Below are 24917 nucleotides of genomic sequence, written 5' to 3' on the forward strand. Positions count from 1 at the left end.
GTAAGTGTAATCCCAACAGCCTACTCCTCCTCAGCAAGTGTGCTGCACACAACCTCACTATCACCAATACCTGTCCTTGTTTAGGCAGGCTGATAAGTTCAAGGGTTCGTGGCAACACTCACGATCCAAACACTGGCATCTCATTGACTACATCATGGTCAGAGAAAGAGATCGCCGAGATGTCCTCATCACCCGAGCCATGCGTCGTCAGACCACTGTGACACTGATTAATTAACAGCTCGTCAGAGCCAAGCTCTCACTTCACGTCGCCCCAAAACAGTAAAGGCTGCAAGCCTCTCGAAGAGGTTTTAACACAAAGTGTCTGGCGGATCCAGCGGTAGCACATGCTTTCAGAGAGCAGCTTGAACATGGGCTGATAAACAACCCAACAACGAAAAACCCAAATCCCAGTGCCAAATGGGATAATCTCAAGACTCTCATGGGAAAAACCTGCAGAGACCCTCAGCCAGATCAAATACACCAGTACAGTAAAGCCTCGAATAATGACGTTAAGGTGTCCTCCAATATTGCAGTGTAAGGTGTATCATCTTATCGCGAATCATAATTACCATTAAAATAAAGCAATAATAATGAGATGCATTCCCAAGTGTGACCTTTTCATATCTTTTGTGTGGCTTTTTACCCTCTTTTCATCAAAAAACAATACAATTAATGAAAATTATGGGTTAGGCCTACTTTGGCGGGTGTGGCCTCGCAATTCTTGCCCCTATGGTCAGTAACAGAAGGCCAAGTGTTCTACGCTTGCGGTTGCCTCTCACAAGTAACGGTCATTTCATATAGTGCCAGCCGACCACGTGAGTATATACAGGTATAATTAATCTTACATCAGTGCGACCATAGAAATAGTGGTTATTTCTGCCAAGGATATATGAACAAGTGTTAGGTGTGACAATTCTTGCTCCCACTGCATCACTCTGATGTGTGGATTGTCGCCCTCGAGGGGGGGGGGGCCTACACACCCAAGCGTGCATGTATGCCCCTACTACCCGGACACAGCAGTCCAGCCTGTCGCCTCTCTGCCCTTTCCTCATAAGAACTAGTTTCTTCCTCTGTATGGGACCAAAGCAGATGTCGTAGGCAGACGTAACTGTCGACCGAAGTGCGGAACACTATGCCGGGTAACAGTGTTGCGTCTGTGCTAGCCAAAACCAAAATTGCACTAGCTGTGAATGTGCAAGAAACAACTGACCATGTGTGGTTTGCAGAAAGGGAAACAATTGCTGGAATCCACATGGCTGCCCCAATAGTAGCAGATGTCCACGAGGTGAATGGCAGACAGCCACCACAGTGGAATGGCATGTCGATGGAAAATGTGGACATAGGGGTTAAAGAAACTTACTCAGAAATTGTCAGGTGGTCTCCAGCTAACCTGTTTGAACCACCCAAGTGCGCAGCCACCAAAGAAATGATTCGAGAGATGACTCGCCTCATAACCGAGTACACTCAGGACTGCTTGCTTGCCCCTTTAGCTCTTCAAATACTGGCAATAATACCACATCTATTCTGTCAGAGAACACACGCAAGGACTAAGCACAAAGAAAATGTGGCAGCAATGAAGAGAAGATTGACAATGTGGCAGAGTGGGGCTCTTGATGATCTCCAATGTGAAGTAAGAACACTGCAGGAGAGACTAAAATTTATAGGAGACGGAAAGCAAAAGACCGATGATGTTGCAAGGAAGTTTGGAAACAAAATGGGTGGGGGAAAAGTGTCTGTGGCGGTCAGATCTCTTACAGAGGAATTGTCCGGTGATGTTCTGCCAATAAACAGAGAGACATTAAAACAACTGAAGGAAAAAAAAAACCCTGCAAGTGAATTGGAAGGCATCAGGTTCCAGGGTGACTCTATCCCACCAAATGCTGTCCTCTTCGAGAAAATAACAGGAGGGATGGTGTGGGAAAAAAAGCACTGAAAACTCAGGAAAGGGCCGGCCCTTCAGGCCTGGATGCAAACGGTTGGAGAGTCATCCTCAGCACTGACAAGTTTGGTCCCGCAGCAAGTGATCTCGGCACTGCCATTGCTACTCTTGAAAGAAAGCTAGCAACCGAGTGCTGCCACCACCTCCATGCTCAAACGGCCTGCCGCCTCATTCCCCTGGATAAGAATCCAGGCTGTAGGCCTATAGGGGTGGGGGAAGTGCTGAGGCAAATCATTGGAAAATGCATAATGGAGGTGGTAAAGGATGATGTCAGGGCAGCGGCATGGAACCTGCAAGTTTGTGCTGGCCACCAGGCTGGAGGGGAAGCTGTCATCCACGCCATGAGAACGATATTTGAACAGCGTGATTGTGAGGCAGTTCTCCTGGTTGACGCTTCCAACGCATTCAACATACTTAACCGCAAGGCCACACTGTACAACAATGTATGTTGAAAACACCTATAGGAATCCATCAGACCTCTATATAGTAAACATCAAGGCTCTAAGAGGTGATACCATCATACAATCAACTGAGGGAACAACGCAGGTGGACCCTGTTGCAATGGCAATGTACGCAATAGGCTTATTTGTGATCCAACACACAATAAAATTTGAAACAACTGAGGTCAAGCAAGTGGCGTATACTGACGACCTTACAGGAGCAGGAAAAGTGGTGGGACCTGATAGCATCATATGGTCCACAAATAGGGTACAACCCAAATGCCAGCAAGTCCTTCCTCATAGTGAAGCCAGAACATTACGAACGGGCAATGGAGGTGTTCGGTGGAAGTGAGGTCAAAATAACAAAGGAGGGCCAAAGGCACCTAGGCGCAGTAAGCGGCATGACAGACTTCAAGACCGAGTACGTAATGGGAAAGGTGAATGAGTCGGTCAGGGAAATCCAAGCTCTGTCTGATATTGCTAACACAGAGCCACATGCAGCTTTTGCGGCATTCACCCACGGAGTCAAGCATCGCTGGTACTACCTGATGTGCACTATCCCTGATATCGGACCCCTCCTCCACCCTCTGGAAGAAGCTATCAGCGTTAATTTCATTCCAATATTAGTGAAACACCCTCACTTAACCCTAGCAGAAAATCACTCCTTGCACTACCACTGAGACTGGGAGGGATGGGATTGACCAATCCAAGGGAAGATTGCTGCCACCGAATATCAAAACTCAGTTAAGCTCGCGGCAGCCCTCACTGACCACCTAATAGCTCAGAACGCAACAGGCGAGGTGGATATCAGCGAAGTAAACAAGATTCGACGGTCCATTACGACAGAACGACAGCACTGCCAAAGTGTTAAGTTGCAGCAACTGTGCTGCAAGTATCAGAGAATTTGAAAAAGAAAGTAGCTATAGCACAGGAGGTGGGTGCCTCAAACTGGTGCAGCACACTGATATGACATGTATGAGGGCAGGACTCAGACTGAGGCATGTGCTGCACGACACCTATGAACAAACGTTTAACTGCATGTACAAACACACAAATCATCTGAACTGATGTTGAATTTTCCAGACTTTTTATAATACTTCTGGTGATAGTGGGGTAGTCTGAAGCACCTCAGAGTACAAAAAAAACAACAACAAAAACAACGACAAAGCAAATTCCAGTGTATAGAAGTTCTACTGTATATTAATGAATTATGATTAAAAATAGCATTCTTGGTGATACAGGTACAAAATATAGTTGATAATTCAAAATTATTTGTCTGTAAATCATGTGAGCTAACCCCATCTCACCTCAAACTCTGACAAGGTAGATTCCCTGAGTGCTGCAGGCTTTGTAGTTGCCACTGAGGCTTCTAGGTCTTGTATTGTAAGCTTTCTACCCTGTGTCTGCATTACCGATTCCATTACAACACTTTGTAGATCTCCTCCTACATAGCCATGTGCATTAACAGCTAAAGTAGTCAACTTTGATTCTTCCAGGTCATTAGACACACTGAAAAACAGAAGACATCATCATCAATACAGTATTTGAGGTATAGTATAAAGTATACCATAGAATAATTATAAAGAAAAAACTGTATAATCTTTCTTCCCAGTTAATAAACGTTTGCATTATGACACTTAGATCTTATGAACAAACCTCCCAGAAACTAACCAATGGTATAAAAATGCCCCCTTAAGTTAATAATAAAACATACACCATAAGAGGCTGATCATACAAGAATATAATAATTAATAAATAAAAACAAACTGGCAAATGCGGTGCCTATGAAATACCATCTCATACCATTTGCTCTTGTTAGGCCTATATCAAATCTGATTCAAACACTGTACAGTATTCCCATTAAAGACAAAACCTTTATGGAAAAAACAGAACAAAATATATAAAACTGATAAGTTTTTTATTTACCGTATTAGATACTGTACACGGTAGACTCAATAGTGAAAGTAGATGACACACTTATGATGTTCAGGTATAATTTTGTTTCAGGTACTTTTACAAAACAGTATGTTAATTGTTTGGCACTTAAAATTTAAATTGGATAGTAATAATTTTCTATTTACAACTTCAACAATACAGGTACTGTATGTTGTTCTTTTCACTTCGCATACTATACTTAATGTTAATTGTACAAATTAAATAACACTATAGAGACATGAGACATTGATAGGGTAGAGGAAGCCATTGCAACACATAAAGTTTGTAGTAAACCACTAAAAGTTGACGTAAATGAGTGCAGATAGCGAGCTGCAATGCACTGGTGATATGAATGAATGTGGAAGTCAGACTGAGGCATGTGCTGCATGAAACCCACTTACAGTATGTATGAACAAACAAACCATCCAGACTGATGCACAATTTTCCATATAGTACCTGTACTGAAGTCCTATTTATCGAGGTTTTACTGTAGTTGGAAAAATAGCTGCTGAAATAAACACTGTGCCATTCTCTTCAAAGTGTAAAATATGGCTTTACTATGGGGATCTGGTAACTTATAATAATTACAAGCCATTTGAAAGCACTTATAAATAATTAAATAATACAAAAATAAATAATGCACCTGTAAATAAATAAAAAATAAAAAAGTGAAAACTTAATTTTCACTAAGACCAAAAGCAATGGTAGTAAGAGGCTTTGTTTCCTTCCTTCAATGTGATTGCTGCACCACATGTAGTAAACAATGCCAGTGAGATTACCATACCATATGCGGTAATAATTTTCTCGTCGATACATGTACAGAGTACAGTACTTTAAATCTTATTGCCATATAGATTCATCCCATTTAATCAACTGGCATGTATGGAGGTGAACACGAGGCCCACGATCTACAAATTACCTCTAGGCCTGCTAGTTACTTCTCAGTCGTGGCTGATAGCAGAAGTGCAATCAAGTCAGATTACCTGAGTATCACTAATCCTCCACCCTGCTTCAGGTACAGTAAAACCCATCCGACTCATACCATCGGTCATAACATTTTTTGCGTATAGCTCCTCTGTCAGTTGCTGTAAATTTATCTACCTCTGAAGATGACAAAATGTGTGCATTTATATATGTATGCATCTAACATCAAATTATAATGTCTTTACATCATATGACAACGTTGGAAGGTAAAATAGCCTGTACTGTGCACTACTGTACCTCCACAGGTTAAAAACCCAGGTAAAGCCATACCCTGCAGCCCAAACCTGATCCAAAGTGCCGATAATCCTTTTTTAAAACCTGAGTTGACACTTCTGAGGGTACCATTTTTAGAAAAAAGAAGGGGTGAAGGAAATAACTAAGAAATGACATGAGGAGCAGTTGCAATATTTCTATAAGATTGTCATGGTGAAATTTGAAGGACAAGCAAAGTAAGTGTATTGAAATTGGAGAAAACTATACACCCATATTGAAAAATAAAGAGTTGTGATTCGATTGTTTTATCATATACTGGTACCCATTTTAAGATACTTTATGACTCCCCTTTTTAACCTAACAAGACAGTAACCTTACATACTCTGTAATATTCTATAGTATTTTCAATCACTGTGTTGGTTCAGTGGATGCATCTATAAAGACAGTACACTATCTAAATTATCATATGGACTTATACATAACCCATTTGTATCATCCATGCTCTCAATTTATTCCATTAATAGAAGATAATGGTACTGTATACATTAATATTTCTACAGTATAACTCAACTATAGTATACTATTACACATCTTCACTAATATTATATAGATTCCCCTCTCCCTTTCTTACTGTCTGCTGTACTAACATACATCTTCATTGCAGTTGCACGAGGTCCCCTCTGTCTTTCCTACTTTCAAAAATTGTACCACTACAAATCTTCACCACTTCATAATTCTTCACCATTCTGCCATCCTTGATAGTACACTACACTATACAGTATACTACAGGATATGCTTATATCATCCAGGTAAATATTTATCTCTGAGTCTTTCTAAAGATTTTTAAATTCTACAATGGCGTCATCTCTTTACTCACCTTGCTCTCTTTATCCCTATTATATCTCATAGGTTGTTCATTATATCACAGAACAATTTTACAGAATAATATAAAAAGCAGCACAATGAGATGTCTAGTTTCCTGATTGTTCTCATTTTGGGTTACCTAAACCTTGGAACATTTATTACTTCAAATATATAAAGAATTCCTTTCAGATAGATGTAGAGGATCACGTGAATTAATGTCATACTTAATGTTCAACATACCCAAACAGCAGTTTTTGAAGGATTTCTCTTCTGGCAAATTCATCAGGAAGTGACAACACCACATCGTGGGAAAGTCTCCCAGGTCTCCGTAAAGCTGCATCAAGAGTTTGAGGTTTTGATGCTGTAGCAATTACAAGTATTCCTGCAGATAACCACAGAGAGGCTTTTTAACTTCAATAATCTATACCTTAATAAAAATTAGTAATTGAATATAAATCCCTATACCTGTACTAACACAAACACTGTAAATGGAATCAGCATAAAAATACTCATACACTGCCATTACTTAATGGTTAATGAAACTTTCCTCTATTCCTTCTGGTGTTTCTTTCATTAAAACTTGAAAATCAAACTGAAAATTGATTGATCGGGTAAAATATCAGGCGTCTCAGCCTGTGGCTAGTTGACGCTGAAAATTAAGATCACAAATAAAAACTGTAATACAAATAAACTAAAAGTCTATTAAGTTAAAAAATCAAAATTAAAATAAAATAAAATACTACAGTACAGAACTTCTTTTTCAAATATTCACTCAATCTTGAAGGCTTCATAGCTTCATTCGAGAATGTTTGTTCACAGATTAATTAAGCACATAGGTAACTGCTCATTTGTAGGAGTTGGAATAATTCCAAATTATAAGCAATCCTGTGAATATTGCCAGCACTTTCTCTTCTTATCCAAGTTGATCAGTGATTATTTATCATTGAAACAACAAGCAATCTAACTAATTAAGTAGGTGATGTGTACGAAATGTGCACCAGCCGCACGCACAACTGAAGACAGTAGACCAGCCTTTTTTCTGCGTGGCGTTACCTAGTATGAGACATTGCTACATCTCATCTAACCTCAGAAGACAGAAAGCCAATCACCGTATATCTGTGTGAGACAAATCGCCTCTGCCAGCACACCCCGTGACTCAACGCAGGTTTCAACATGATTAGAAAAGCTGTTAGTCTAGTGATGTAGTAGATTACAGGGTTGTAGGTCAACAGATGCAAAGGTGATAAACATATCAGCGTTGTGGAAACATTTTTTTTCTGTTTGAATCTTTTTAAATTGTTTCACAAAATTTTCTAAATGCCCCCTTGCCACCCCCATATGAGTTTACTGCCCCCTGCCACCCCCTTAGTGTTTACTGCCCCTTAATTAATAAAAACACCCACTGGGGGGCTCTACCACCCAGGTTGGGAATCACTGAGCTAGGCAGTTACAGGCACACTAATCTCTCTCTGGATAGCCGAGGTACTGAAGTGCAGGCACCAGGCTGGTGGCCCTCCTTTGGACTTTTTCAATCAACTGACAGTTCCTAGCATATCCCGGGGACCAGACAGGGTGACAGTACTTCAGGCGGGGAAGCACCTCACTCTTGAAAATCGTTACGATGGATGGTCCTCTTATAAGACCCAATAATTTAGTTGCTTGATTCACCTTCTTCTCACAATGGCCTGAGAACTTCAGTTCATTGTCAACATACACACTCACCCAGATCCTTTTTGCATTCAGTCTCTATTGAAGCAGTTTCTTTGCCATGTTGGGACATATGATATGCCTTCTCGTTGTTGGTATGGCCCATTGAATCTTAGCAGCCATTTCTTCAACCACTCATGAAGCTCACAGAGATCTTTCTGCAGCAGTGACAGGAGGGGCATCCAGCCTTAAGACTTGCTTCAAATTAACCTGATAGCTTCTAGGAGAGAGGCTGGAAGTGTGTGTGTAGCTTGGAGAGCTGTCTGATGACAGCTCTCCAAGCTACACACACTGTGTGATCATAAAATAGTGAAGAATGATGATGGTGAGATAAAACATGACTTACCATCACTGGTGGTACCAAGGCCATCCATAAGATGAAGAAGAGATGTAACTATCCCAGTATCTCCATTCCTGTCTCGTGAACTGCACAGTATATCTAGGTCATCAATGAAGACAAGACATGGAACCCTAGGGAAAATACATAGAGCATGAGAGGTGGTAATAATCAGAAAATATTATCTATAGAAAGATAAGTTAAATATTCTGGTCTGATCATTGCCTGCCTTGGTTAAATTTTTTAGTTCTTTTGTTGATACTGTAGTGACCAACAGATGAGTAGTACCTCTCTAGTTCCCATACCTTAGAACATTGCTGCAAAATTGGGAATTTTGCTTGTTAATGAATAATACAGCGAATGCAATGGAGCTTAAGACTAAGAATCCACATCAATTACTGTATATACAATACTGAAGTTCAGACCTGAAGACAATTAACACAAATTATGAGGAACTTAAAAGGTACCACTGACATTAAGATCTCAAATTAAACATAAACATAGTTAGGATTGGAGTTCAAAACAAGTCAATCCTGACTAACAGATTTTCCAAGATCAAATTTCTTTATTTACTTTTTTCATATATTTTCATAACATTGGAGGATGCTGAAGTTATGACATAGGTTTTTGCTGAACAGGGACAATAAGTAGTTTTGTCTACACAACCTGCACATATGCACGCAAGCGTGCACACCACACACACACACACCATCTGTGAGAGAATTACTACACCACGTGATGCCCCTCATAACACCATCTGTGAGGGAATTACCGTATATACTCGTGTGTAGTTCGAGTTTTTAAGACCAATTTTTAGGCAAAAATTTGGGGGTCGACCTCTACATGGGTAATAGTTTTGTTAGGTTGAATCTGTGCATGATGGGACGGGCGAGGAGCAACTTTTAGCTTCAGACATGAAAAATATTTACCATTTACTGCCAGTAAACAATGGAAACATAAAATATGTACCAATTAGTAATGAAAAGCTGTGCAGTGCCTTCAGCAGATGAAGCTCACCAACTTACAATAGGCTAAATTACCTTACAACGTGCTTTCAGTAGTCTATGTTGAAGTTCTTAGCACAGGCTAACTTATCATATCATATACGGTATCACAATACTCATTGATCTACAAAAAATACCGGTAATAAAAACCTTTTCGATATTTCACACTAAAAAACTTGGGTCGGCCTATAAACGAGGCATATCGTAAATTAATGATTTCTTGGTCAAAAAACCAGTCGACCTATAAACGAGGTAGAATTATAGACGAGTATATACGGTACTACACCACATGAGGCCCCTCATAACACTATCTGTGAGGGAGTTACTACACCATGTGATGCCCCTCAAAACACCATCTGTGAGGGAATTACTACACCATGTTGGGCCCCTCATAACACCATCTGTGAGGGAATTACTACACCATGTCAGGTTCCTCATAAAACCATCTGTGAGGGAATTACTACACCATGTCAAGCCCTTCATAACACCATCTGTGAGGGAATTACTACACCACGTGATGCCCCTCATAACACCATCTGTGAGGGAGTTACTACACTATGTGTTTGCTGTTCAACACCTCAGCGCACATTATCTACGTGACCTCCACTGTAAACATTAATCTGTATGTTCACTGTATGTTCCTTTACTATTCTCTAATGAAGGCTTTTGTTAAACCACCAATGTATGTAATAAATTTATGTCCAATGTATAATTTCAGCCTTCGGGCTGCATAACTTTTTCAATAAACCGTTAATTATTATTATTATTAATATTTTTATTTACACCAATTGTGTCAGAAGCTGAAAAGATACATTTTTAAATATTTACTTGTAACTTACAGTATCTATGATTCTTTTTCATCATATATATTATCCTACAGTAAAACCCCTATACAGTAATTTGAAATAATAGGGGCTCTAACCCTTACAAATTATGAGATTTTATGAAATATGAAGGACATCTACTGAGGAAAAACAAAACAAAATACTGGGCAATGTTGGAAAAACAAATGGAAAAAGCTTGTGCAGTACACTGTTGATGTGCACCTCCACAGCTGACCGACATGTGTGGTGTATACAGTACTTGTTTAGACAGAGACAAGCGGTCACATCCCATGGCGACATGTGCGTCACATATAGTATTCAGAAATGTCTCTCATAATTCAAAATTTTACAAACTATTATGAAAATTGTAATACATATACAGCATATATAATTAAGAACCTTTATTTCTTTACCACCCACCTCTGGCAGTGGATTAACTTGCAAGCCACTTCTCAACATCATGAAGTTTGCATAGGCACAAAGATACAGTGCAACATTTTATAAATATTCAAAAAATTTGTCCAAACTATTAAAATTGGAAACACTTGCCTGTTAAAAGCCTTAACAAAGCACTGCTTCAGGTTCTGCTCAGTCTCTCCTCTAAACTTGCTCTTTATATCTTCAAGCTGGATATTAACACATTTGTTACCAAACTTTGTTTTCAAAGCTTCACCTATTAAGCTTTTCCCACACCCTGAGGGTCCACTAATCAATATTCCTTTCACTGGTTTCACACCGGATGTAATAGGAGAAAATAACATATCAATCTGATGAAGTAAGTCACGAAACTCATGCTGATAGCCACCAATATCTTCAAACTTAATTTGCTGCTTTATATGTTTTATATTTGATTCTGTCACACCTTGTGTAATCACTCGAGTTTGCCAGATACACTGAAATGGTATCTGAGGAAACTGTGTTTCCTGTATTGCTGAAAATCTGACATTGTGAACCCTGAGAATTACTTCTTGACTCAGGTAATTAACAAAAATATTCATACCAGTACAAATAATTAGACCCTTAACTACAAGTTGTTCTTTCAAAAATAGTGTGAAAGCAATTGATCCATTTAATTCTTTATTAGAGAGAAGACAAAATGAAACTTCCTCAGCATATAACTTAGGACAGTCTGAACATAAGGTAACTTCTTCCCCTTCACTTAAGTTTTGTTCTGGAGTAATACCTGCAAATAATTTATTGAAATTAGAAATGCATTCAATACAAGTACCTGTACGGTATACAAAGAATGTTATTCTTAGGTCAAATGTGGAAAAGCTATATATTTAAGTATTAACACATACAGCCACATCAGTATATCTACTTAAATATTCCACCAGTGATACTTACTTTCAGTAATTATAGAGACGTTTTCCTTTAAGTGTTTGTCCAGGACCAGTAGGGCAGGATATATACAATTTTTGGTTGTAAATGTGACAAACTGACCATCAAAACCTCGTTTGGTTGCCACCACTGGCAACATGACAACACTCAGAGGTCGGATAATTCTAAGTTTTGCTTGAGTTTTGGCTGTGGAAACATAAAACATTGAATCATTCGGAAATCTATAAGAGCCTAACCCTAGGCACTGCATAATATTACTGATATAAGGTCAAGTCTTCTATTTCTGTCTGCTCTAACTCTTCATTCGTAAGACACACAATGCAATAAAGACAAGAAAGTGATCATCAACTTACAAAGGCAGTACAGTACACTGAACCTTCACTAATTTCATATTCTTAATTTATTACTGTATATTTTGGGTTAATTTGATATTTTTTTGACAATGAAGTTGTCTTCAAACAACTTCATGTTATTCTCATAGCCAAACCTCCCAAAATAAAGTATGGATTACAGAAACACTTAGAAATCTATTTAAATAATCACCAACACTCACAGCAATTTTTCAAGGGGGCAAAGTGTGTTGCCTATGTAGAGGATCAGTATTTACAGAGTAAGTAAAAAAACTTAAAGAATATTTGTTGTTTAAAAAAAAAATTTTTTTCAATAAACATTACTGAAAATATGAACTGTACTGTAGTTGTACGACAATTTAAACAATGCGGGGGTTAGGTTAATGAAAACCCTGTGAAGACCCAAAACCGCGATGTTCACCTACAGAAAGCACAAATTGCCAAAATATGAAGAAAAACCCTCTTCATAACACATTTATTTCCCAAATATGCTCTTTAATTTTCTTTTTTATAGTCCTATATTATATTTTCCATATTTCTAAGCCACAATAGAATTGAAATGATTTTTTCACAACTTTTATAACTTCATTACATGTAATAATATACGAGGCAGCTGGACTGGCAAGTCGGCCACGGTATTTACAGTCAAGGTCTTGGCTAGAACCACCTCCGTATATACACGTTCACTTCTCGCACATACACACTCAAGCTCTTCGTTTTACTGTTCTATATCATATTTTCTTTATTTCTTAGCCACATTAGAGTATTGTAATGATTTTTTTTTAAATTTTCATAGTTTCATTAAAATCAACAATAAACGTGGTGGGTAGGCTGGTGAGTTAGAGACGTAGTTATGGCCCACCATCTACACACATGTTCACTTATCATACATAATACATACAGTACACACCCATGCTCTTCATTTTTCTTATTTCTAAACCACATCATATATATAGAGTAAAATAATTGTTAAAGAAGTCCATTTTCTGAAACACATACCGGGAGTCAGCTGGCTGACATGCCAGTCAGCTGTGGCCTGCAAGACGGTAATGCATGATGCCATTGTTACATGTAATGAAACTATAAAAGTTGTGGAAGAATCAATTCAATATACTCTAATATGACTTGGAAATAAAGAAAATATAATATAAAACTATAATATAAGAATTAGGAAGAGCATGGGTGTGCATTCTTTGTGGGAGGTGATCATAAGTGAGGAAGCAGGGGGCAGTTTGTCAATAGCACAGCTGGTGAGTCGGCTGGTTAGGTCTATTTCAGTTTAAATGTGCACCACACTACCTCTGCTGTAAGTTTACTTTATCCTGATTGTCAAGTTAATTTCAGCAGAAAGTATTTAGGAAAAATAATGAAAGCATAAAAAATAAAAACATTATACAACATAGTAATGTATGTTGCCATATAACATAAAACTATAAAATAAGATATATGAAGAACATGGATGTGCATTCTGTATCTCTAAGATGAAGTGGAACTCTCCCACACCACCGTAGAGAGCCCTCACAGCCATGCAATCCTTAGTGCAATCTGCGGAGGAGTGAGGGCCGCATTGTTTAAACCAGTGTACTAATTAAAGGGTTTACTGTATTTAATTGAAATCATAATACTGTACAGTATAATAATAATAATAAACGGTTTATTAATAGAGTTGCAGCTGGTGGCTGAAAGTATACAAACTTACATTTGATTTAGACATAATGACATAATATGCATTGAATACATTTACAGGGCTGTACATAAATCAGGAGTTGTTTATTATTTTAACAATAGATGGGATGGTGATGTTCTTATATCTATCGGTGCGGGCTCTTATGGGCTGAATTTTGTTGTAGTGGCGGACGGCGCGAGTTGGGTGTATACTGACGTGACCATGATAAGTGTCAGTCATTTTACACTATACAGTACCTTCATTAATTTGACAAAAAAGTGCCCTGGGTCACTCTAATTACCAAAAAATCCGCTTTAACCGAGTCTGGAATATTTTGACTGTTATTTGACAATTTCAGAAATTTTTTTTAAAATTTTTCGTTCAGTTTTTGTGCCCTGCCTTGGCTGCCACATAAAATAATCTATTTATTATTATAGTACATGTAATAATAAAGTAAATAATAGTAATAAATAAATGTAACATTGCAAGGTGAGCTGACGATGCGAGGGGTGAGGTGAGCTGATGCAAGGGATGAAGTGATGAGGCAGAAAGTGAGGTGAAGTGACAAGGCACACACATTGATACATGATAGCTCGATTTGGCTACTTTTGCATTTAAGCAACAGATCAGTGAATAAATCAGGGCATCTGGAGATGCATTATGCACCACAATAATAATTAAGTTCTGATAAATATGCTATAATATTATTTACTAAGTGCTCAAGACAGATCCTGTGGCTAGCACCAATGCCAATTTCTACTGTATCTTAATATAAATACTTTAACTTTATACTGTATTCATATCATTCGTTCATCTTAATCTATTTCATAATATATTCCTATAATAATAATCGACTACTGTATTCAGAACCGCTCGGTTATTTCAGATTCATTCCGAATTCAATTTGTTTAATTCATTAAAAAAAAAGCCTGAAATCCAAATTACAACGATCCAAATAAACGAAGGTACAGTGTACAGTACAGTACTTGGAAATTCAGGAATATCTTGTATACATGTGGAAAATAATGTGTCCATACTCTTGTTTAGAAAATTTTGTCAATAACTTATGGAGGTCCTGATTGGCCATCACACCTGTCAGCAAGTCCTGGGTACAGTACTGACCTGCTGCATGAAACTACAGTAATAACATTTACATTGATATTTATGGTCAAGTATTCATTTAAGAGCTACAAAACTTACAAACTTTTACCAATATAATTTTTCCACATAGAGGGTATATGTATGGCATCTTTCCATTTTAACCTTGGTATTACTAAAATATGGACAAGTGGGATAACAAGAACTATCCAGTTTTAATTAAATGTAGTTCAGTGAACCAAGAGCTTTAATTATATTTTCTTAATAGCTGACACCACCAAAACATTTGAAGAAAAAACAAGTAGAAAGACTACAATTTGAGAAAGAAAAACTTGCAATGACATTAACACCCAGAGAAAAAGAACTACATTGTACAGGAAAACATTCAACTTAACAAAGTACATGTCCCTAGTCCTAACATTCAATGAAGATGATCCTGATGGCATATTTAGAACATTTGAAAAGATTGCTGAACATTTAAACTGGCCTTGCTCTGAACTGCCTTGGCTTCTGCAAGCAAAATTAACAAGTAAAGCTGCTGTAACTTTTTCTAACCTTGAATGCATTGAAGACTATGATTTTGTTAAGAAGTCCATTCTTGATACATATGGCATTACCCCAGATGGTTATCGCAAAAAATTCAGAGAATTTATTATATCACCTCACATTACTTTGTAGAATTTGTGACAAGGAAACTTAGACTGTTTAAGAAATGGTTGGAAGCCATCAATACTGAAACTTTTTCATAAACTGACTAACTTAATTGTATTTGATGAGGTTAAGTGGAAGTTACCGTTTGCCATTCTGACACATACTATATGAATTGCCGACTTGTTAACTCTTCTTAAGAAATCACAGATGAGTCAAGAAGATAAGGTAAGAACTCACTATGTAAAGTCCTCCTATTGTGAAAGCCCCGATTCTTGTGGCAGCAAATCGACTAAATCGATAAGATCCTTCTTTTGTATTTAATGTAAGCAGCCCGGTTATTCTTTAGACAAATGTTGGAATCTAAAATGGAAAAAGTCTACAAAACTGCTTGTACACAATTCTAAGCCTGTGACTAACTTGACACACGTGAGCTCTCAGGATGATCCTTTTCTTGACTTAAAATTTCAAGGGACTGTTTCACTGTCTACTGAATAATATAATAATGGTTGTTCATTGTGTAACGAGGATGGCCGGCCCAAGGGCCACTTTGGCTTTAATTTGTTTAAGGTGTAAAAGCTGTAGCCAACACAACAACCACACCCTGAGTTAACGAGCTGCATGACCCAGTGTCAAGGAATAGTCTGAGAAGACAGAACAACTCGCCAACTGCACTGGCTAACCATTACCCCGGAATACGATCCGCAAATTGATTAGCATCCAGGTTCCCAATTACTGCTGGGTAGACAGAGGCAAATGGCATAAAGAAACCTGCCCATAGTTTCATCCTACCCGAGGATCAAACCCGGGTCCGTTCGCTTGCGAGGCGAGCATACTGACATTACACTGCAGGTCGCCACACTGTCTACTACTGCACATGCACAGAACATTTTCAGCACGGTGCAATCTGAGACCCTGACACCGTTTTTTTGAGCATTCCGGATACTGGGAAGCTGGATAATCCCATACCTGTAAAGTTAATACAGTAATATGATAATTACCTGGTGAATGGCTGGGTAAAATTCAATATGTGAAAGCAAATAAACGAATACTATACTTCAGTCTATATTTTTTTATCTTGTAGTTTATATCTGGTTTCCCTTATCAAATGTTTAAAACATGTATAATGTAGTGTCATGTCATTTTATCAAGGAAACCCCAATTTATAATGGTAGTGTCAATGAGAAATTCCACTTCAATTTTAGGAAAAATTTTCAGGAACACAATCCTCCTGCAAACAGAGATCTACCTGTATTACCCTAAAACTCACTTTAAGCCCATAAATAATAACAATATTCAATTGATATGATAATGCAGCCCAAACTAAATGGGTCCCAGTCATGATGGTACATCACTTGGGGCTCATTGTTATTTCTCATTAAAACTGGTCCTAATTAGAAAAAAAGGAGCACTCCAAAATATAGAACCATTGGACCCATAACTTACTCTTTTTCAATGAAAAATGAAGAGTGAACACTAATAGTGTACTAATGAGCTATTTATTTTGGACCCAACTGGCCCATGTTTTGTCATCACCTTGGCACAATGTAAAGCTTATGTCAAAATTAAAGGAACATTTGTGCTGCTACTGCTATCAATTTTTGCTTAAAATTTCCTGACAGATTCTAAAGCTGTAGAGTACAAACACCAGTGCCTCATTTGCTCTTAATGCTTCTCAGTGTCATCTTGGGTTAAATAAATAAGTCTTTGATGTGAATAGGAAAACTTTGCTAGATAACTGCCAATGAGAAAGCCATAATTATTGTACTGTAATTGTCAAAATTTTTTAAGTGGAGCAGGCAGAGGGAGTGAAACAAGCTTAGTGGGTGGCAAGGACACCAACAAAAGTAGCATCAGCTGCTCAACAATGACATAATACAGGTACCTAACACAGTGAGAAATATCACCATTCACCATACATCAACTGACTGACAAGCTTAGCCAACCTGCCACCCAATGTTCTATTGCAGAAATGTGTGCAGACAGGCCTGTAGGATATTGTAAGAATTTTTATATTGTTTAACCCTTAAGCTGCTGGCAGTACACCCCCCCCCCACTCCGGTGGGGATAAATCACGGAAAAAATCAACTTTTCCAAAAAAATAAGAATAAATAATTAATTAAAAAAATATAAACAATAAAAAGAAAAGAAAAATAATAAATAAAAATGCCAGGAAAATAGGCGGTGGTTCTGGAATGTCACCCGGGGCGTACTAGTTGGACGTTCTGGAATGTCACCCAGGGCCTAAGGGTTAAGAGAATTGTTGCAATTACAGTCGGCCCTTAACATACGCGGGGGTTACGTAACAGATACCCGTGGATGTTAAAAATCCGCGTAGTTTTGCTACCCCCCCCCCATGTCCTTATTTACCATATATACCTGTGTGTAGTTCGAGTTTTTAAGACCAAATTATTTGGCAAAAAATTGGGGGTCGACCTCTAAACCGGTAATAGTTTCGTTAGGTTGAAAAATATTTACCAGTAACGACCAGTAAACAATGGAAACGATGCACCAACGCACCACCAGCTGTGAGTGTCGGAACAGTTGCCAGGGCAGATCTCTTGCGTCATCATAGCAAGCCCAAAGTAGCCAAATCCATGGTATGGTAGCACAGGACGATGTAAAACATAAAGTATTCATTTATTAAAGTTTATTTATAGATACTGGACATAAATTTTTGTTCATTACATTTGAAACATCAATCTTTGTTAATTAAATTTGAAACAAAAGAAAACTACGATACCGTATTTTCATTAAAATATTACATCACAAGTATATTTTACCTTAACTGTGACTGAATGAATATACGTATTCTCAGAAATAAATATGGAAATATAATATTTTTGCTGGAATGACGTACATATTACAGTGGAAAGACGAAAACAATGACTTTCGCTTTCTTTCGTTATTCAAAAGATTTTACCGTAATCACTTTTCGAATGGTTTTCAGTTAAAAAACTGTTGTACTCGTACTGTATTACAATAATATTCTATCCTATCATTAGCCTTATAATCCCACAACTGAAAACCATTCGAAAAGCGATTACGGTAACATCTTTTGAACGAAAGAAAGAGAAAGTCATTGCTTTCGTCACAATTTTATCCCACTTTCCACTGTAATACGTACATCATTTCAGCAAAAATATTACATTTCCATGTTCTCAGAAATAAATGGTAGTTTTGTTGAAACGTAATGTACAGTATTTAATATTAAAATGCAAAAATAGCTATAAAAACAATTAATACACCCGTAATGTACTGGCTGGCATCTCCACTCGTCCCTGCTCCCGCGTCCAAGGTCACCACTCCTCCCAACTCGCTCCCTCCGCTCCCTCCTCCACCTCCTCACCGTCACTACTGCCGACAACAAACACAAATGTTTTGTGAATAACTGCACCTCCACTTCCTATGTACAGTACTGAACTGTACTGTGCTGTGCATTTTTACAAACAATAAACATGGCAAGAAAAGCTATTAAAAAAAAGAGATAAAAATTTCACTTTACTGTACAGTACCTATCCTCGGCGACAGGACGGGGGTCATCGGGCTCATCGTCACTCAATTCCATAACGGGTGGTGAAGTGGGGGCGACGGTGGATTCAGCTGCTTCCTCACTGCCGCCAGTGATTGATGGTGTTAAATCTCTCCTTCGGTGATCAAAGAACATGGTGATGGGGAGTTGTCGTCTCTTTCTTTTCATTTCTTCCATGATGTTTTTGTATGGAGCAAAAACGTCATCCATCCCTCGCATGAATTTCAGGGCACGCACCATGGAGGGGTCCATACTATAGACCAGGTTTTTCAGTGCCTCAATATTCCTGGTCATCTCCCCCAACTTCTCCAACGTTATTTCTTGGTGCTCTTCCTCTTCCTCATCCTCTTTCCCTTTCGCTTCCTCTTCCTTGCCTGAGTCTACTAACTCCTGTAGATCCTCCTCGGTCAGCTCAGTGTCGTGCTCTTCAATTAGCTCCCTAATCTCGTCCTCTGCCATGTCCTGGAAGCCTTCAGCAACCACTTTCCTTGACAGTGCCAGGGTCTTTCTGAATATTTTCATTAAAACCCATCAAAATCATTTTCCTTGTCATCGTCTTAAGCACCAAACAGCTCCTCCCAGTCTTCTCCTTGAACAGGGCTAGAGGGTACGTGTTTTTCGAATCGTTTTCAATTAAAAAAATGTTACAGCACATGTATATTTTACCTAAACTGTGCCTGAATGAATATATTCTCAGAAATAAATAGTAGTTTTGCTGAAACGTGATGTATTTCAATGTAAAATAGGATAAAATACATGACGAAAACAAAAGACTTTACCTAATCTTCCAATGTTCAAGAGATGTTACTCGTTTTTTTAAAAGTTTTCCGTTAAAATACTGTTAATTACAATGATATTATATTCATACTGTGCTTGATATACTACATTCACGGAAATGTATTATTTTTGCTGAAATGACGAACGTATTACAGTGGAAAGTGGGATAAAATCGTGACGAAAACAATGACTTTCGCTTTCTTTCGTTATTCAAAAGATTTTACCGTAATCGCTTTTCAAATGGTTTTCAGTTAAAAAAACTGTTGCATCACAAGTGAATTAGGATAGAATATTATTGTAATACAACAGTTTTTTAACTGAAAACCATTTGAAAAGCGATTACGGTAACATCTCTTGAACGAAAGAAAGAGAGTCATCGCTTTCGTCACTTTCCACTGTAATACGTACGTCATTTCAGCAAAATATTACATTTCCATATTCTCAGAAATAAATAGTAGTTTTGCTGAAACGTAATGCATTTCAATGTAAATCAGGATAACTACATGAAAACAAAAGACTTTACCTAACCTTCCAATGTTCAAGATATGTCACTAGTTTTTTTAGTAGTTTTCGGTTAAAATACTCTTATATTCGTGATATTCTATTCATACTGTGCTTGATATAATACATTCACGGAAATGTAATATTTTTGCAACTACAATGCTGATGTCAACACAAGCATGGTTACAGCGAGACTGACTGAGTGAGGGAGAGCTATGCGTGTGTGTGTGAGGTTGCGGGAGCGGGCGGTGTCCAGTGTTCGGTGCCGCGCGTGAGTTGAATGGCCCGCGATTTGAATGTACTTCAATTACTTCAATGTACAGAATATTCCTCCGGCGGGGCAATCTGCGTATTTGCAAATCCGTGTATGCTAAACCCGCGTATGTTAAGGGCCGACTGTATAACAAAATTAACAGGAATGAACTAACCATGAAGTGCTTCAAGTGATGTAAAAATCAACTTTGCTGAAATCTTAGAAGGAGAGTTGTTTCGGTTTTTACTCTTCTTTGGTCGGGCTTCATTCGGTGAGGCACTCTTGTGGGTGTCCATTTTCTTTCCCGGTGTCTGGATTTGCAATCAACTTCAAAGTGAGAATACAGTATATTCATAATCAAATATTTTTACTGTTCATCATGCTGAAAAGTAAAAAATACAATATGTTAAATTTTATTAATTTAGGCAAACATTTATGAAGAGCTTGGGTGACCCTTTCAGATAGATTACCTGTGATAATCTGCACCTATACAGTACAGGTACTGTATTTCCATCTTGTAAGAATCCCTAATGAGTGATCTATTTACATAACTGTGTATGAGGTCATCTTGTTCAACATCACAGCATAAGGATACAGTAAGTACATGCACAATTTACCTAGAAATTCACCAAAGACTTACAGCACCATGAAAATTCAGTGATAAATCATTATGAAATCCTTTTTTTTCGAACTGGGCCATAACCAGGTGACCCTCACTACTGTTTGTGCCCATCATGGGAGGTTGATCCATCACTCCTTACCCCCTTAATGTGGCTGGAGGTTGATTTTTGGATCACTTCCATCAACCTCAAAATAGGGAGATAAAATGCATAGGCTGACCTCTGGAAGCAAAAGATCTAATATAACTCATATCCACCTAGTTATTACAGTACTGCACACATACCATATGTCAATACCAGTGAGCTCACATCAAGCTGAATTTCAGGACCAATCTACTATTTTATACTCAGTTTCCAGGTAACCAGAGACACACATCCAAATGGGAAAAGCGGGTATTTGAGCCACCTGTGCCAGAAAATAGAATAATAGTATTAATCCCCCATTTCTAGAACCGTAACACCCCCTCCACCATGTGGCTAACACTACAGAAAGCCAATTAAAAGTGGTTAGTGGTGGTACAACAAAGACTCCAAGCAAGGCAGAGTTACACCAACCATCCCTGCAAGAAGGTTTTTGGTACCGAATATATACAGGCCCATATCTCTCCCAAACCATGTACTGTACAGTAGTGTTCTCCTGGAACTGCCAAGAACAATCAAATCAGTGGTACAGTATTCAGAAAAAAACACCAAGGACAATGGACAGTAGTTTCCCATTCATAGGCTTGTCTAATGATAAATACGAAACTTTTAATTTACATTGCTTTTATCCCCTTTACCACTGATCGGCTCGTTAGCCGCTTGGGCGATCGGTCACGTCTCTGTTACACACTGTTGGCAAGTACTGGGCATGCACCGATTCCTGAATGTACCTGAACCCGCTCCAGTGTTGGTCAAGTCTGGTCTTGAAAGAGCTCACACTCGGTGCCGTCACAACACTTTCTGGCAGATTGTTCCAAGAGTTCACAACTCTCACTCCAAAAAAGTTTGCCCTCACAGTTTTCTGGACCTGTGGCTTCTTCAATCTTGAGCTGTGACCCCTTGAGGGGAGAGCGTCCGCCAGCTCCAAGTAAGGACACTTGACTGAGTAGTGCCCTTTGAGATGCTTATACACCTTAATTAGGTCGCCCCTCGCCCGTCTGTAGTATAAGCTCGGCAAATTCAGTACTGTGCAGGTCAGAGCTTAGAATTTAAAACAGAACTTACGACTGTAAACTTAAAAATGTTTGAACATGAAAAAACAAAAACAAAATTGGTAAGTAATTGTAGACATTAATCAGTCCAAATATTTATATTTAATTGTTTCTCAATTTTTTCCCCACAAATATTAAGGTGGGTGATAAAAGAAATACTGTACTGTACTGTACAATACTGTATTCAGAAGTCTTCCTGGCTCAGAAAAAGTTAAATAATCTACGGGAATGTTCGCGGTATTTGTTTACATGTTAAGAAATGAACGCCGATCTCATCAAGTGTGTTTATTACAATTTTATTGTTTTGAATTCGTTAATATTTTCTAGACGTTGCTTAGATGATAGAAAGTAAGAAAATCGAAACGACAAAGCAGAGGTTAGGAAGTTAGTGGAGGTTAGGTATATTAGGTAAGGTTAAGTAGGTTAGGAAGTTAGTGGAGGTTAGGTATATTAGGTAAGGTTAAGTAGGTTAGGTAAGGTTAAGTAGGTAAGGTTTAGTAGGTTAGGTAAGGTCATGTTCTTATAGGTTTTGTGCATTCTCATTTCCATTTTTGTGTACAGCATAATGAAAATAGTATCTCCAGAAATTTTGATTCAAGTCCAAAAGTGATTTCTGGTGCTAACCATCTCCTCCACCCTTACAAAAAAAGAAAGAAAGTATTTAGACATTCAGGCCTTCCTTATGACCTAATCAACAAAAACAAGAGAATCACTGACAAAACACTGAAAACAAAACAAAAAATAAATAAAATAACTTTTCTCCTGTCATTGGTTAAATAAGGTAAACTTTGATAATATCCAAGAACAACCTTACCACCAGAAGAAATTGTTTGATTTCGTTCATTTTTTCAAAGATGTTCGTTGGATGATAGTAATAAAAATGATACAACAATGCACAGAACCTAATAGAACCTTACCTAACCAACCAAAGAAACCTACCTTACCTAAACTAACTTCCTAGCTGGGGGACGGACCCCCACCGTATTAAACAGGCGGTACTTAGTATTTTGATATCTGGTATCAATGAAAGCAACTTTGTTGGAGCGTCATGGTGTTATTCTAAGTGTTTTGTGGATGTGAGAGTACGCTTGGACCGAGTGGGTCGGTGTAAACAAATAGACAACACACGGAGATTGCAGATTTTTTTGGAGGATTATTTAGTGTAAATAATTAAATTTTCACGTACAAAGCATGAAGAGACATCATCTTAGTGTCATATGATCAGTTTTTCACCATGCTTTACCACACAATTTCCCTCATTCTTCATGCCCTGCCCACTACAGGTGATTTATGATCATAGAGAAAACTCAAGGAATAAAAAAAAATACTTAAGTACTAAAATAAAATATTGTCAGCTCTTTTAAAATACTTCGTTTGATATAAAATTAGGCGCCTAGACGCACACTACTTTGTCCTCTCAGCAGTCAATTTCACTGTGTTTTACAGTGGACACTGTTGTAGTTGTGTAAATGTGTTAAATAGTTTTTATTTATAATTTTATCCTAACCAAGCCTAATCGTATTGACATATTTCAAAACACTCCCCTGCACCGCCCTCCAATTGAGGCCTACGCTTTAGCCGCATGACCTGGGAAGCTGCTCTCACGTCCACAAAAAAACGTAAATTTACACCATATCATAGCAAGTTCTTTCTCTTTAATATGCCAGGGGATCCAGGGCTAGAAAGTTAGGTAAGGTTGGGTAGGTTTCTTTGGTTAGGATGTTGAGGTCTTATCATTGTTTCTGCCACTTGCTTTTCTTAGTGACTAAGGTTAGGTTAGGATAAAATTATAAATAACCACTATTTAACACATTTAGACAACTACAACAGTGTCCACTGTAAAACACAGTGATATTGAGGCATTCTTATATTTTTCTATTAAAATTTGCCGGGGGTCAATCTTCAATAATTACCAAGTTCTATAGAAATGAACAGCATATCCGAACTCAATGCTCAAAATAGCAAGAAAAAATCCATCAAAACAAATTAGGTTGTGATGGGTATCTCGTCAATATTAACCAAATTATGCTACACCAAATAAACCGTAACACTATAATCCCTGAAAAGATAGAACTCACAAAAACGAGTGCAGTCCTGGAACTGGATTTTGGTCATAACCTAAGTCCCTCTTCAGCAGTGTGAAGAGGACCTTAAGTTAGGTTACAATCAAAATATTCCTTGCTCTCGCTTTTCTGAGCTTAATATTCTTCTACTGTGGGATTATTGGTCATGTTACATTTTCAACCAATATTGTAAAGGGGACAATCTCAAAAACGAGTAATTTCCGACAAAAATAAATATAAATAATCAAATAAAACTAAAAAAAAAACATCGGAAAAATACATTGTACAACTGGAGAGCCGTATTGGTTGAAAATGCAAATTAGCCAATGATTTAATGTTAATCATATATTCACTTACTACCCGTTACTCCCAATTCACAACACATGGACCGCGTTGAAACAGTGGCCTTATTTACTAACTAGCAACTCGTTACTCGTTAGCTCAGGCAACCAAGGATGTGCTGTATATACAGAAGCAGTAGATACTGTATATCACAAGTGCTGTCGAATTACCACTAGATGTCCTGTCAGTTTCCGGTAATTTCCCGACGATCGGTATCAGTGTAGACAGGCAGGTAGATTTCCACCAGGTCACAGAAACACACTAGTACATTGTAGTCTGCTTTAAT

The 24917-nt window shown here is 38.0% G+C and overlaps 1 protein-coding gene across 4 annotated transcripts in view; it reads right to left on the bottom strand.

The window, feature by feature from the left end:
- The window catches only part of LOC121878229 (ATPase family protein 2 homolog), a 39623-nt gene that overhangs the window by 14593 nt on the left and 113 nt on the right, over positions 1–24917 (bottom strand). For 2 of the 4 annotated variants that reach the window (XM_042384324.1, XM_042384321.1), the window contains exons 1-7: positions 24647–24794; positions 20589–20795; positions 11595–11774; positions 10797–11430; positions 8429–8553; positions 6616–6757; positions 3687–3888 (exon numbers count right to left, since the gene is read on the bottom strand). In XM_042384324.1, the coding sequence (XP_042240258.1) occupies positions 3687–3888; positions 6616–6757; positions 8429–8553; positions 10797–11430; positions 11595–11774; positions 20589–20709 (1404 nt within the window). In that variant the 5' untranslated portion in view covers positions 20710–20795; positions 24647–24794. The other 2 variants (XM_042384323.1, XM_042384322.1) reach the window with 2 other exon arrangements.

This window comes from Homarus americanus, unplaced genomic scaffold (assembly GCF_018991925.1).
Source record: "Homarus americanus isolate GMGI-L3 unplaced genomic scaffold, GMGI_Hamer_2.0 scaffold45562, whole genome shotgun sequence".
In the NCBI taxonomy this organism is placed as follows: Eukaryota; Metazoa; Arthropoda; class Malacostraca; order Decapoda; family Nephropidae; genus Homarus; species Homarus americanus.